Source organism: Diadema setosum, chromosome 17 (assembly GCF_964275005.1).
Source record: "Diadema setosum chromosome 17, eeDiaSeto1, whole genome shotgun sequence".
Taxonomy (NCBI): domain Eukaryota; kingdom Metazoa; phylum Echinodermata; class Echinoidea; order Diadematoida; family Diadematidae; genus Diadema; species Diadema setosum.
The window spans coordinates 28,782,825-28,799,088 of NC_092701.1; the positions used below are offsets into that span (position 1 = coordinate 28,782,825).

General features: G+C 39.3%; 1 protein-coding gene across 2 annotated transcripts; it reads left to right on the forward strand.

The window, feature by feature from the left end:
- Nucleotides 1-995: 995 nt before the first annotated feature.
- Nucleotides 996-15,752, forward strand: LOC140240364 (4-trimethylaminobutyraldehyde dehydrogenase-like). Of its 2 annotated transcripts, none has more exons than XM_072320133.1 (10): nt 996-1,071; nt 2,976-3,266; nt 4,245-4,390; nt 5,225-5,354; nt 5,894-6,100; nt 6,826-6,950; nt 10,947-11,087; nt 11,652-11,840; nt 12,551-12,777; nt 13,772-15,752. In XM_072320133.1, the coding sequence occupies exons 2-10, from the start codon at nt 3,158-3,160 to the stop codon at nt 13,977-13,979; spliced, it is 1,482 nt and encodes a 493-aa protein (XP_072176234.1). In that variant the 5' UTR covers nt 996-1,071; nt 2,976-3,157; the 3' UTR covers nt 13,980-15,752. The 2 variants fall into 2 exon arrangements, with proteins under 2 accessions (XP_072176234.1, XP_072176235.1); XM_072320134.1 differs by having other exon boundaries at nt 1,027-1,071; nt 3,138-3,266.
- Nucleotides 15,753-16,264: the final 512 nt, after the last annotated feature.

The following is a 16,264-nucleotide window of genomic DNA, read 5'->3' on the forward strand; positions in this document are numbered from 1 at the left end:
TATTGAAGGGAATAGAATGTGGTTGAAGGAAAAGTGGAAGAAAAAGGTTGGGCTATTAGGGAGAGAGAAAGAGAGAGAAAAGAAGATGAGAAGGAAGTTGAATTCAAAGGGGATTTGTTTCTAGTAATTTTCATCATTCATAGGCCTAATTTAATAAATTAATGAGAATAGTATTACAAAAAGTGTATGTTATACAATCATGTATTACTATTCTGGACTTCTCATGAAGTGCTCATTTTACCTAAAAAGAAACAGAATATTGAAATTGAAATGGTAATATGTTTTCGATTGATAAGTTCAACTTACAGTAGAAAGTAATTGTTTTTATGATAGTATTTATTTTTCCATTTCATTTTTTTATTATGTATACAAAAACAGCAACCCAGTATTTGCTTTTGTTTTGTAGAAATCCATTTTATTGTGCAATATTCATGATGGATAATTCCCATTTTTTCATATATCTTTTACTGTTTTGTACACATATTATCCGTCCATCATTTAGTCAGCGAAAAATGTTGACAGATATACAGTCACATGCAGGAGAAAATTAACTAAAACGATAAAAAAAAAACAGACGCATCAAGATCACTTTCTTTTTTCCACATTATACTGTCGAGCCGACGTAATTATTGGGGTTAAACACCAAACAAGCGGCTGTATTACAGACTACAACGATCGATTATTCTCGTTATATCGCTCTTTCACATAATCGATCATCCATCATGCTACGCTGAGACAGTCGTCGATCGGCGTACTTTCGAGTCAAAATTAGCTACTTTTCTTCTGTAATTGACTATGAAATTTCATGAAACCGTCAGATATGGTCCATCTTGACATTTCTGATAGCCACAAGAAATTTTCATTGACAAATTAAGGAAGGAAATGGTAGGTGCGCATGGTGTGCATTTGTACATGATTACCGGCCTACCGTTACCTTTCCGATCCCAGGGGCGAGCTTTTGACCTCGTTGGTGACGTAGAATCCTATCCCTATCTAGTATCCTACGGCACATCTATTATAACTACAGCAGTCCCTTGCCTTGTATTAAACCAACAACCAACCATCGTCATCGTAAGTATTCGTAGACCCTTGGTCGTGCGTGTGTGCCAGTGCAGTCAGTAGTACATAAAGTAAACTTACGCCGCGGTTTAGGGCTTGTGTAGAAACGAATTAGGGGTCCTACCTCATCTAAACTAAAGAGAGTTCCCTGCCCTGTGATTCCATCGGATCCAGCTCAAACCGACATCGATTCATACCGTATGCATACCCCATTGTAAACACTAACAGTGTATTAAAGTACAGTCGACCTTATATCTGTCTTTTACACGTTGTTCACAACAGTCTCTGTGACCTTTACTAGACTCTAACGGTTAGTCAGTAATCATAATTAGATGCTATAGACACTCTAGGCCTATAGGTTTTCTGTCTTTTTTAAATAACATTTAGGACCTAGGTCTATACGTTAGATATAAATTACATGTAGACCTCTAACGTTTTATCTTACGCTAGTAAATTTATTAGTAACTTTGCCGAATTCTTTTCTTGTCTAAAGTTCTGATGTTATCACTTATTTGACTTACAGTAATTTTGATATTTATGCTGGATGTTAACTATACACAGCCCAGTCGCTGTACGTAGGTATGTTGCGACAGCGTACTTACAGCGTCTGGTCGGGCTAGCTGGATGTTAACTATACACAGCCCAGTCGCTGTACATGGTACGTCGCGACAGGGCTGTACGAGCGCGACCACCAACCACTAGGAGAGCGACGTAATCGTATCACGATAGCTTTGACTTTTGATACTTACGATCATTTTTGTCACCTCAAACTCATCGAGTATACTCTTCAATATTTACTCTACATCTGATGCTATCAGTATTCAAATGTATGTAATGAAACTTACCGAAATTGATCATCATATCCAGCATGTCCACACCGTACACAATCTTTCACGCCAGGCCAAGTTTAGATATCGGGTGGTCACGTGATGTGAATGCCCTTTCAAAAGGTCGCGCTGTCGACCGTGCTGCTACACGCAAGCAGCGTACGCACGGTTACTAGTATACAGCTATAAACTGTACTGGGCTTGGCGGCGGCTGGCGTCTGGTCGGGCGAGGAACATTGAGCTCCATACCACGGTTATTGTGTAGCAGACGCCAAGGTTTGTCCGACACTTTCAACGCACACGCGCTCGCTCTGGAGCACATCTGGTCACGCATGCGCATAAGTCAAGGCGCCATTTTGAATCCTGCAACGACGAAGCCCGACGGTCAGGAATTGCGCCAGAAAGTGTCATTTATTTGTTCCACGGACTTATCGCAAGTGGTCTCCATGGACCCAGTGTGGCGAACTATTCTTCTGTAATAGAAACATGCATTTAACGTGAGTAAAGTATTCTGTTTAAAAGGAGAAAAGTATACATGTTCCTAAGTTTTGTAGTTGTGTTGAGGTTCCTCACTTCGAGGCTGCATGCCGTGCTCGTCAGACGCTGTTTTCGCGTAGCGTAACAGTGTCTGGTCGGGCTAGCTGGATGTATGATGTTATCTTAATTAGCTTGACAAATTTTTAACTGTAGAATTAGGCCTAGGCTGTCTAATAGTTAAAGGCCTAAATTTATATGAATATCATAAATATAGGCTCCTTAAGATTTCATAAATTTGAATCACTTGCTACAGCCCTGGCCTGGTTTCGATGGCAGTGTTGGCACATTGTCGTAGCAGGTGCTAACTGCGATCAGCATGCTTAACGTTAAAGTTATTGGTTAAACTTAAAAAAGGAAAAAACTGAGAATGTAGCTTCAAAACTTATTGCTTGCCCAAAAAAGCAAAACAGTTTAAATTTAGAAGCTTTGAACATTTTAAGATTTGAATTTGATTTAATTTGGGGGATACTTTTCTTTGAGTGAACAAAGATAATTAACAAAGATATAAATGTAGTAGAGACCAACATATATCATCATTTACATTTGTGACAGTTTTGCAAACTTCGATGGATGAACGTTTTCAGTGCTTGCATTCCTGAATTCCGTAGACATTTGATGCAGAAAATTGCAGGGTATAGAAATGGTATCTACAGAGACAGAGTTAAAGCAAGTTTTGTCGGTCTCCTTGGATATTTAATACTGGTACTGAGGCAGGTGTCCAAAGAACTTTCAACATGGCAGACTCTGTGTTCACCAAGCCGCTGAATTTCATCGATGGGGAGAGGGTTTTGCCCACCAACACTGATGACTCCCAAGACTTCAAAGTCTATGAGCCAGCCACAGGTGAGCATCTTTGTGAAAGAGTAGGAGGAGGAGGAAGAGGAGGAGGAGGAGGAGGGAGGAGGAGGAGGACGACGAGGACGAGGAGGGGGAGGGGGAGGAGTAGAGAGAGAGACGGAGTAGGAGGAAGGGGGAAATCAAAACAACTGACAATCAAATTGCACATACTGCACATGCATATATCTACATTCATAGGCTAAATATCAATGACATAGATTCTAGCAATGTATGCCTGGTATCATAGATATTGTAACATAACTGTGGTCCTCGAGCTACACTTTGGGTTCTGTTATTGGCTTGTGTATCTTACGGTCATGGCCATTTCAGTCAAATCACTTATTAATTTAGTACAATATGTTTATGTACCCCCCCCCCCCCCCATCTCTCCCTTGAATGAATCAGTGTGACATGTTATTATTACATATATAAAGATACAAATTTTAGCCAGTGATTTTAACTGTGAATGGGCACTTTTGTGTTGGGAATATTCAATGAGAGAAATTTGTCCTGAGTCCCGAGTATACTCGGGCAGGTGTCTGTGGGAAATGTGTGTTTTAGCAAAATCGGTCCATCCTCAATGGGTTAATCATCATTGTGCATTATGGTCTTTTTGAGCACTTTTGTTCTGAGTGTTTTGATATCAGTATGGTTGCAAGAAGAAAAGACATGATGAAGAACATACTAAGAATGACTTTTCATTGAAGAGCTGTTGTGTCTCTGTGGATAAGATCGTGGTCTATCAATCATGAGATCTATGGTTCAAGCCCCCTGGCAGCAGTGGTTGTGTCTCTAGGCAACACACTTTATCCTCAATTCTAGTCCTTTGAAAGGAACTTAATTTATTCGTCCGGCTGCTTGTTTTCAAGCATTTATTGCTTCCATATCATAATTCAATGCCCATGTCATTTCCCATGCAGTGTGATGAATGGAATTTCAGAGAAAGGCAAATTTTGAATGGCATTGAAACACTTTTATTCACAGGCAAAGTTCTGTGCGAGTGCAAGAGCTGTAGCAAAGAGGATGTGGATCGTGCGGTGCAGTCAGCCCTGAAGGCATTTAAGGTATGGTCGGAAGTCCCAGCCCTGGAGCGAGGGCGCATCCTCCAGAAGACTGCCAGAAAGCTGGAGGTGAGTGGATGAGGCAAGACCAAGAGTCAGAATCTAATTTTTTTTCTCTCTCTCTCTTTAAAAAAAAAACAAAAACAAAACAAAAACAGAACATGTATGCAATGAAATCTACCACAGAGCAAATACTGACTTACAGAGCAGTGTAAGGAAAGTACAGTATATGCCATATATTTCTTGAGTATGAGCAAGTACAGTAATCCTCTCCCAAGTTGAATCCGAAGGGTCCAGAGAAAATCTTTGGACTTGACTTGAGTTTCGACTTTCACAACAGAATGAACAAATGTTTATATCCTTTTGAGGTAGAATTTTTCGGTGACTTAGCCTATTTTTCAAATTGTGCTAGGTCTACTGGAGTACAGTTTGACTGTACTTGAATTCATGATTGATAACCAGTTACAAAATGAGAAATATAAATTGATGTTCCTCTTCAGTTGAACAGTTAGAGATTTCCCATCTAAGATTACAGTATACAGTGTCTGTGTTACTGCAAGCAATACAATTTGTATTTTGTGCATTGTTAATTTTGCGAAACTCATGAAATTATCAAAATTAAAACAGCCAATATTTGCAGCATATACAGTACTTCATGGAATACTGTTCAAGGGCATTCACTGACACACTTCGTGCAGTATGTCTGTCTTGTGTAAGTGCCATTGTTCCATGCAATTCCCCTCATGAAAGACAGAAAAGCCCTTTAGTACATAAAAAGAAATGATCAATTTTTGTGAATCTGCAAGGACATGTACTTTAAGGGAGTATCAAGTAAATGTGGCGACGATCTTGCAATTTTTGTTTCGTCACAATCTTCCTCTTTCCCTTTCGTTGTAACCCAAGGACCGTCTGGAAGAGTTAGCCATTTTGGAGACCAGGAACAATGGGAAGCCCATATGGGAGGCCAGAGAAGATATCAGAAACATTGTTGAGTGCCTGGACTATTTCGGTGGCTTGGCTCCGGGCATTGTGGGTGAGGCTGCTATGCATATATTGCCACATCTTGTTTAATTTGCGCATGTGACGGTGAATAGTGTCACAATTCTAGGAAAACGTGTGACACATCAAAATTTCATGGCCTTTTGTCAATGTAGTGTCTGTCTGTCAATCTGAACATTGAAGGAGATTTTTACTTGACCCACCCAAAATTTAACTTGAAGTCAAAAAACAAACAAACAATCACACACACACACATAGGTGAAACAAAACCACAGTCCCTCATATGGATGGTTGCTATACAACAGGGACCTGTGGTAGGATTTTGGAATCCTTACTTGTGGACTGCTGGTTTCAGGAAATCTTTGTCAATCAGCGAAACAAAGAGTGCCAGAAGAGGTGCTGAATGAGAAGAAAACGAGACCAGTAAGATTCCAAAGCAATTTGTAGATGTTTAAATGTTTGCAGGGTGTATAACAGTTGAAACTAAGATGTAGATGTTACTCACCCATACACTATAGACATAATTTAGCTGTTTTTGTTAATGCAGTGGGGTACACATCGTCTTTGTTTTAGGGGAACATGTGCCGTGTTCGGGCGGATCCTTTGGTTACACCCGACGTGAGCCCCTGGGCGTGTGCGGTGGCATAGGGGCGTGGAACTACCCCCTCCCAAACATCGGCTGGAAGGCGGCACCAGCTCTGGCCTGTGGGAACACCATGGTGTACAAACCATCCCCTTTCACTCCGATCACAGCTCCAATCCTGGCCGAGATATTCATCGGTAGGTAGCAAAAGTCACTGAGCAAGACATACTCATTTTCTTTTCTCTGTCTTTTTTCATCTTATCTTCTCTCCCAGCCTCAGTCTTCTCTTTTAACCTTTTCTCAATTATAAGCGCCCCCCAGGGTTACTGTAAAACCAGAAATTTCGAGAGCATGAAACATTTTCTCAAAATTTGCGAGGAGCAAAGATGCGTGAAAGTAATATACACGCAAAAGTTTTTGTCTGCATAAAGCCTTGACTGCCAGTCACCGATTTATGAAAATTTCATGCTGTGAATGTTTCTGGTTTCACAATTAAGTGCTGCTGCTAAAATACCTATCACTCTATCACCCATCTGTGCAAGATATGTTTTGAAGGGTTAGAGTGGATGATCCATTCCCATTGGGAGTGTGTGTTAACAAGGAATACAAGACTTCAAGGTCTCATTTTATCTTCTGACAGTGGTATTAGAGATTTGTAAGTTAGAACTGTTTTTGGAATACACTGGAGAGTTCATTATTTCACATGTATAAGATACTAGCAACATGATTTTCCTTTTGAATAGCCAGTGAAAACACTGCTGTAACAAGCAAGAAATATGTTCAGAGCATCTGTCATATGCGTATCCAAATATAGGAGAGGACTAAAAATGCAGTCAGTATCCTTTGATATTTTTTTTTTTCTAGAGGTAAATTTTGTTGATGATAGCACCAAAACCTTTTTTGCCTTCCTTTCAAAACGTAGAGTGTGGCCTACCCAAGGGAGCCTTCAATGTGGTCCAGGGCCAGGGCCAGACTGGTGAGTTCCTGTCCTCGCATCCTGACGTGGCCAAGGTCTCCTTCACGGGGAGTGTTCCCACAGGAAAGAAGGTCAGTAGACTCCCCATAAATCTGTTGAATAGTACGAGACATAAAAGTTCTTTTGAAAGGTCATATTTTGTTGTATTTATTGATGACATTTTCTTGAGAGAGAGAGAAAAGAAGTATTTTTTTTCCCCCCAAGACCTCAACATTATGATTTCTATGGTCAAGTGAAATCAAGATGAAAAAAAAAAAAAAATGTACATATGTGAACAGTGCGAGTTCAAGTCTCAAACATGTTCTATTTTTCCAGAATTCATTTCTCTTCTATTTTTCATGATGCTTTGTAATATGGAGGCTAGCTGTACATGAATGTATTGATGTCATGTTGACATTTACATATGGGTAATTCCATGAAGTTGGGGCACAAATTGTGACATTTTAGCATAACTCAATACTAATTATGCTATACATATATTGTTCATAGGCTTTACATTTGTATTGAGACCATACATTTTCCTGGAAATTTTGTGCCATTCAGACTCAATTTTGATGAAGTTATCAAAACGATATGTAACGGTGTCCTGTAGCATCGTGACGTGTCCATGTAGCATCGTGATAGTTAAAATCTGGTCCTAAAAGACAAATTAATACAATTAGCTTGACCAAAATTTGATATAATATGCATAATTACTAGATTAGTCAGATAGCTAAATATCTTAACTCTCCTTTCCATAGTTTTACTTACTTTCCACAGTTTTACTTTTACAAGAAAATGACACAATGTGTCACTATGCTACGCGGTGTCCACCAAATGTCACAAAAAAGGACACCACATAGCATCGTGATACATTTTGTAATTTTCTTTTAAAGTTAAAACTGTGTACAGGAAATTTGAGATATTTAGCTTTCTCATTCATATCTTGTAAATATGCATATTGCATCAAATTTTGGTCAAGCTAATTGCCATAATTTGTCTCTTAGGACCAAATTTTAAAATATCACGATGCTACATGGACACGTCATGATGCTACAGGACACTGTTACATATTGCATACTTGCCAACATTTTGAAATCCTGAAGAGGTAGATTTTGCCGAGGGAGCGAAGCGACCAAGCCCGAGCGCGCTTGCGCGCGAGGGGGGGTGGGGGGGAGGGGGGTGTCCCCCCTCCCACGGTGTGGACTTTTTTGTTTTTCAATATCAAAATATGAGATTTGGTGCATGCTTTTTAACCTTTTTAAAGGGTTCCTGGTATTGATAAAAAAATATATAATTCATGTAAATTTATTAACTATTTTGTAGACTATGCATATAAAAATGAAATCAGATATATTGGTAAATAATTTTTGTAGGCTAAGCATATGTGAAAAAGTAATCAAACATATTGGCAAATAATTTATCCCCTTATAGTTTATTTTCTATTGTGGAGCTAGTGGAGCTAGTTTGATGAATAAGACATAATGTTGCCCTCACCAAATCTAAATTAATTAGCAGATGACCTGGCTGTGAGATTCCTGTACGTGGCAGATTTTGCTCTCTTCTGCAGTGTTTGGGAGGGTTTCCATTCGTAGCATTCACTCTTGCAGAACGTGAGCTACCAAAACATTTACGCATGGTTCTAGCTACACGTACACGTGTACAGTAAGTCTTGCACGCACGTAGATATGATAGAGACTAGTGCGCCACTGCAGTGTGCATACATGTGTGCATATTAGAAGGCTGAATACGACGTTTTTGAGGAACGAGTTCCTTGAAATTATTATTAGTATTCTAATTACTAGCTTATTTTAGGGAATCAACGCACCATGAAGGGAAAATATGACTTACATTTCATTTTATGGTAGGTTTGCTACAAAATCGGTAGATCAGAAGAGAAAATCGGTAGCTGGTCAAAACCTCTAAAAAGCGGTAGTCTACCACCCAAAGCGGTAGAGTTGGCAAGTATGCATATTGTTTAATAACTTCATCAAAATTGAGTCTGGATGACACAAAATTTCCAGGAAAATGTGTAGCCTCAATGCAAATGTAAAGCCTACAAACAATAAATGTATAGCATAATTAATATTGAGTTATGCTGAAATGTATTTTTTAAATATCAGGATGCTACATGGACACTGCCCCAACCTCATGGAATTACCCATATGTGACCCTGCATCACACAAAAAAAAACAAAAACAAATAACAAAAAACAAAAAAAAATCACTAAACATGGATTTTTAGTTATGGGCAAACTATAAAAGAGAAGACTATAAGCTTTAGAATGATACCAGTTAACTCGTGTCAAATGGCCTACCTAAGGCCAACCTAGCTAAATATTGGAAAGAAAGCACACACTCTGGAAAAGTGTGCAGTGAGAAAAGAGGCTCTGAAGTACAGGTCCATTCAAGCACTTAACCCTAATCAGGCTGGGGGGGGGGGGGGGGGGGGGGGGGGGGGGGGGGGCGCGGAATCCGCCCCCCCCCCCTTCGACGTTTCGCGCAATATCTTCGCAGCGCGATAAGCTCCCGCCGCGACGTTTCATGACTTTTTTCTGTCAAGTATCGCGCAACTTTTGAGACCAAAATTGTTGCGCCCGCGCGTACCGTTTTGACGCGACGCCCGTTCGAAAAAAATTTATCAACCCCAAAAGTCCAATGCAAATTGTGTTTTTTCAATTAATTCACATAAAAATTCATATCTTTACTTAGAATGGACGAAATTAATTTATTTTAGCATAATAGAGCTTCGAAAAATGTCTGTGACAAATTTTGGCCAAAAAACAAACAAAAACAAAAGGTCGAAAAACAAAGAAATACATAAGAAATTCAAAAAACAATCAAATACATAAGAAATTAATTTCGATACAGATTTTTTTTTATCCTATGTCTCAGGAGAATGATACAAGGAACATTTTAAAAAGGAAATTAGCTTAATTAGAGCATTAATAAGTGATTTAGAGCCCAAAACTTATTTTATGCATAAATTACAATAATTAATTAATATAAAATATAAGAAAAATTTTTCGGAGAAAGCAAACATACATTTTGATAATATACGTCACGGGCGTCGCGTGTGCTGATTTTCAGCGTGATCACGCGTTCCATAGGCGAGATCTGAAGGAAGGGGGGGCGGAATCCGCCCCCCCCCCCCCAGATATAGCATAGCCAAAAAAGCCCAGCCTGATTAGGGTTAATCTTTACCAAACTGTGCTAGCTGTGTGATGAATGGGACAAAACACAGGATGTAAACCACTGGAGCAACAACAATGAAAGGATCAATGAAGGGATTATCAGGTTCAGCTGAAATTGAGCATGCTCCATTAACACATTCTGTCCATGATTAATGCCAGCTTTCAAAGCAGTAGCATTATCTCTCAATAGTTATTTAGGGTTGAAAGTGATAAGTGTGAAAAGGATATTCAAGAAATGAAAAGGGGCATTAAGACATGCCTGATCTCAGGACAGTCAAACCTGCCTTAGCGGCCACCTGCTGTATATGTGGCCACTGAAAAATCACCCAAGACAAAAGCCTATCTGTGTATAGCAGCCACCTGACTGCATATGCTCCTGTGCTACAACTTGATGAACAACGGCATTGTTCAATGCATGAAACACACATGTTCATACGTGTGCATATGCATGTACATATACTTTTTGATGTACACTGTATGAAATGATGATACATGTAGGCACTGCACACAAAAGTTGGATTATCTGTCTATAACAGCCACCTGTCTATAACAGCCACTCTTTTTGCCTCCCTTGGGTGGCCGCTATAGACAGGTCTGACTGTATTTTACTAAAAAGGTTGTAGAAAAACTGCTGACACACTTTCCCATTCATTTTATCATTCTAAACGTAGGAATAATGTAGAAGAAGAGTGGCTATTTAAGAAAATATGAAAAACTCAAGATTGACTTGGTTGACTCATTTCACCTTTTTTGAGTCCTATGTAAATCAAGGTGTTTGACTTTTTGTTGGTTTTGTGATGCATGTTCGCATAATCAACATGATGCAGCGAGTGCTGTAATACTAGACTATAACGGCATGATGAGCTTTTGTTTGTTTTCCCCCTGCCCACTGCAGATCATGCAGAGCTGTTCAGGCCGTGTTGCCAATTTGACGCTGGAACTTGGAGGCAAGTCTCCACTCATCATATTCAACGATGCTGACATGGACAACGCTGTCAAGGGGGCAATGATGGCTAACTTCCTGACACAGGGCCAGGTAAACTCCCTTCTTCTCTCTTCATCCGTTATTGTCTGTCTAAAAGAATGTCTCTCAAAATTTACAGATTTGAAAGAAATATGATGATGATCATCATCATTATGATAATGATGACAATAATAGACTCCCTTCCTCTCTTCATCAGTCATTGCCTGTGTAGAAGAATGTCACTGAAAGAAATCATGATTATGATGATGATAATGATGGTAGTGATAATGATAATAATAATGATGATGATGATGATGATGAAAATGGTAATGATAATGGTGATGATGATGATGATGATGATGCATGACAATGATGATGGTATTGTTATTCAATGATTATCATGACAATGGGCTGCACCAAAGTTATGTTCCAGTGGATAATTCTTCACACAGTCCTATGTAATTGTGCATGATTTTTACATAAATAACCACACAGTTCCCCCCCCCCCAAAAAAAAAATAAATAATAATAATAAATAAATAAATAAATATATAAAAAATAAAAAATAAAAAAATCAATCAATCAATTAAAAAAAAATTGAAAAGAAAATAAGCAAAATAAAATTCACCCTTGTCAGGTCTGCTGCAATGGGACCCGGGTCTTCGTCCAGCGGGACATCCATGACAAGTTCCTGGACGCCTTCACCAGCAAGACCAAGACGATCAAGATCGGGGACCCGCTCAAGGAGGACACCATGATGGGGGCGGTGGTCAATGAGATCCAGCTGAAGAGGGTCATGGGGTACATCGATGGTGCCAAGAAGGAGGTAATAAGCCTGATGTGAAATGGGTCTGGGGACCACCGCAGTCTCTGGGGTCTCTAGATGGCTGTCTCCACACCCAGTCAGCTATCCCTGGTGCACCGAAGATGAGGTTTTGTCCCATCTCTGATTAAGATCTATTATTATATAGAGCATTTTTATTGTGGTGTTGATTGATTGATCATTTGAGTCTGCCAAATTACAACAACAAAAACGATGATGAGGATATTGATAGTGACAAAGCTGTGTTTCAGAATGCTGCAAAAAAAAACTGTAGCTGCCGATTTTAATATTTGAGATCACAGTCAATCTTGCCTATGTTGAATCCAAAGGGACTGTAGAAAACTCTTCAACTTAATATGTAAATTTTGATTTACACATTAGAATTAGCACATGTATATATCCATCTGTGGTAGAATCTAGGTAGAGTCTAGTCTATGATGTAACAAATTTTCCGACTTGGGTGAGGTTGACTGCATAATGCATGGTCTGAATATTCTAGTGTGTATGGCTTTTTAGAAGATTGTTTATTGTTGCTGAATTTTTGAAAAGGAAATCATAAAACAAAGGGTGAAATGTCCTTCATATGATGAATGTTTGCAGGGGCTTGGATGTAAAATGTAGTTTTCAGGTAACTACAGTAACTCTCCCAAGTTTTCCCTGAAATCTTGTAATCGATTACACCCATGTGCTGTATTGTTGCCATTCTCGATTAGGGTGCCACCGTTCACTGTGGTGGGGACAAACACTCCCCGGCCGACCCTGCCTGCGCAGGCGGCTTCTACGTCAGTCCCACCGTGCTGAGTGTGGAGGACCACATGAAAGTGGCCCGGGAGGAGGTCTTTGGCCCCGTCGTCTGCATTATGCCCTTTGACACGGAAGAAGAGGTCGTCGAGCGTGCCAACAAGACCGACTATGGTCTGGCCAGTGGTGTGTTCACCAGGTGAGTTTCTCTGTGTATTTGTAGCTCTGAATATGCATTACAGTCTTTCATGAATATTCAGGATACTAGGCATGGCCAACAAGACTGACTGCAGTCTGGCTAGCAGTGTGTCTGGGGAGCATTTCATGAAGCATTTTGTCGGACAAATTTGCTCTCAGCCAATCAGATGCAAGGATTTTAGTAGCTTGTAACAGTTCGTCAGAAAAATATCCGACCAAACTGCTTCATGAAATGCCCCCCAGGTGAGTTTCTGTGTGTGTGTGTGTGTGTGTGTGTGTGTAGCTTTGAATGTGCATCATCATCTGTCATGAATATTCATGATATTATGCATGACCAACAAGACGTACTGCAGCCTGGCTAGTGGTGTGTTCACCAGGTGATTTTCTCTGAGTGTTTGCAGCTCTGAATATGCATTACAGTCAGTCATGAATATTTATTATATCATGCATGGCCAACAAGACCCCGGCAGTGTGTTCACAAGATGAGTTTCTCTGAGTAGTTTGTTCTCTAAAGATTTGTCGTAGTAAGTCATGAATATTTATGATATGCATAGCCTGCAAGACCGACTGAGGTCTGTCCAGTGGTGTGTTATCGGGCAAGTTTCACTGTGTATTTGCATCTCTGAATATGCATCACAATCAACCATGAATATTCATGATATGCAGGAGGCAGGGAGGTGTCAATACGTGGTTGCTAAGGATCCTCTTCAGAGAGCTAGCCAGACAACATACATGTAGACAAAATGGGGTAGCCAATTATATTTTCACTGTAAATCATTTGCTTGATTTCGATTTATAGGATATTCATATCCAATTGTTCCTGCTTCACAATCGTATGTACTGTACATGATCACAGTTTGTTTCACAGTCGTACATGGGTCTTGTCACACAATTGCCCAAGCAGTACACACTAATGAAAATAAGCATTAGACAGAGAAGATTTGTAGGGTTTCATTTATTTGAATGCACTTATTCGTAACTACCACTTCCAACAGTGACATCAAGCGTGCCCATCGAATGGCTGCGAAGCTTCAGGCTGGCTATTGCTGGATCAACAACTACAACGTCAACCCCTTCGGCCTGCCATTCGGCGGCTACAAGCAGTCCGGCGTTGGCCGCGAGAATGCCCTGGATACCATCAATCACTACACACAGGTCAAGAGCGTTTACATTGAGATGGGCGACATTGACTGCCCCTACTAAGTAATTTCCACTGCTTCTTTTTTTTTTACATTTTTTTTTCCTGGGATATATAAGCAGTATTTGCTTAAACCATATATAAGAATGTATGAAGGGGATAATCCTGAAATATTGATAAAGAACATGTTTCTCTACAGTGATATTACTTGTGCTGTAAGCTCTAAATGCTGTGCAGCATGTACAGAGAGAGAGAGAGAGTTACACATACAGTACTAAATGAAGTATGAAATATGTCTGTATGTGTTCGTAAGATAATGATTTGTTCTACAAATTTTAACCCTGTCATGGATGTAACTCCTAAAGCAATTGCAATCGCAAAGTATTTCTTTCTTGTTTTACCCAGTATATCCCCAGTATATTCCATACTTTTCACATCTTACGATATCTGCAAAGTGCAGATCTTCACATGTATTATGCCTATTTGCTGATTGCACAGCTGACGTAAAACTTAGGTCAGTAATAATAGGTCTTTATTTTTTGGCATATTTCTTTTCTTCCGTCACTGCCGGAAAATTTGATCAGGAAATTCTATGCCGCTCCTGCGCAAGAAAAAAACAAAATTCTGCAAATTATTTGCTTCATTTCCATAGTGCTAGCAGGGGAATTCCCACAGTTTTGAAAAAATCCCTGAGACATACAAACTGTATTTTCATTTGATATGTCAGTGATTGATTTGCGCTTTGAGTCAGCAGGCAATTGTAACCGAAAAAAAGTTACATGAATCATGTATATCCTGTATGAAGACATCATAGATTTACAGGTCTTCCTTAAAAAAAAAAAAAAAAAAATGATCAAAAGATGTTTGTGTTCCTACAAAGTAGGTAATAAAGGTGTATATGAGATCAGGGACATTTTTATATGACATATTTTTTTTAATGGTTCTTTAATTGCACTATGAATTCACAGATTTGTTTTAAGATTAAATGCATGTTACAAATTGTTTTGTCTATAATATATGCATGTTTATGCATGGAGCTACAGTTGTCCAACACACTGTGATCCCTGATATGTATGTCACAGTGAATCACGCTGCCAAATGTTGAGACATAAAATGCATTATTAAAGTGTGCCATATCGTAGACGTTTTCTTCATTTTGTATCTGTGTAAAGCGTACTCCTGCTGTATATATCCCAGAATGCTTTGCAAGAGAGAGGTCTTCTGCCTTGGGCCTGGACTGATTGATTCAAGGCCAAATATTCATCATGAGAATACATGTTTTAAAGCCTCTGCCCTTATGTATGCTAGAGGAAAAAATAGTATATCCACACATGGAGACTTCACAAAGTAGGCTGCATTTTCTAGGGAGTTTTTAAAGACAATCATTCAAGTTAAGAAGGTGTTGCAGCATTGCTTCCCAACACATTTGATTGTGGAATAGATTCCCGTCGACCTTTTAACTTTACAGGCAACTCCTATTATAATAAATCCTCGGGACTGACAGCTTTCCTTTGTGAAATCGAAATTCCGTTATATAGCTAGACAAATTAAGTATACAAATATATATACGTAGTAAATAATTTTGGGACCAGCACTTTTGCTTCATTGTAACTATATTCAATTATAACTGTGTTCACTGTACTTAATTTTTTGTTCAGATGGACAGAAATTTTACTGCCTTTGATATTCCTGAATCATCTCTTGCCATTTGTAGCATGTGTCGAAAAGATGTAATTAATCACATTTGTTACCACTTGAAGAAGCAGTCCATGAATTTGATGTTGGGGGTTTTTATGCCTCTGCCACGAAGTGGTGCTGGAGGCATATTTTTTTTTTTTTTTGGGGGGGGGGGGGAGTGGGGGGGGAAACCCACTTTTCCTTGGCAGCTCACATGGAAGACAAGAGCCAGAATTTTGATTGTCTCTACATTACAAGAAATTATATCAACATAATACATACTCTTGTCATGGCAGAGTGTTATGCAATCTTGAAACTCTTTGTGTTGTAATGGTCATCATTGCCTTAAGCTCGGTTGCATGTGAACATCATTTTTACTCATGGGTGACCGTAACTTTGATTTCAAAAGTGTGCCACTTTCAGTTCTTTTACCACTGAATTCAATTTTGAAAGTACCTCGGCCAAGTAACATAATGAGATTTTGAGGTGTGTACATTAGGTTTTGCTATTAAAGGCATCATTGCGTCTTCATTGTGATGTGTGTAAAAGGAAATGATATTCTTTTACAAGATGCAGCTCTGCTTTGTCATAGTCTTTTTTTTTTTCCACAGACTTGAACAATCATTGATCATGGCAAATTGAGGTGTATGAGTAAAGAGCAACTCAATTTATT

Coding starts and splice junctions, on each gene's coding strand:
- LOC140240364 (XM_072320133.1), top strand. CDS start 3,158: ATGGCAGACTCTGTGTTCACCAAGCCGCTGAATTTCATCGATGGGGAG. Junction 4,391..5,224: donor AGACTGCCAGAAAGCTGGAG/GTGAGTGGATGA, acceptor TTGTAACCCAAG/GACCGTCTGGAAGAGTTAGC. Junction 6,951..10,946: donor GTGTTCCCACAGGAAAGAAG/GTCAGTAGACTC, acceptor TGCCCACTGCAG/ATCATGCAGAGCTGTTCAGG.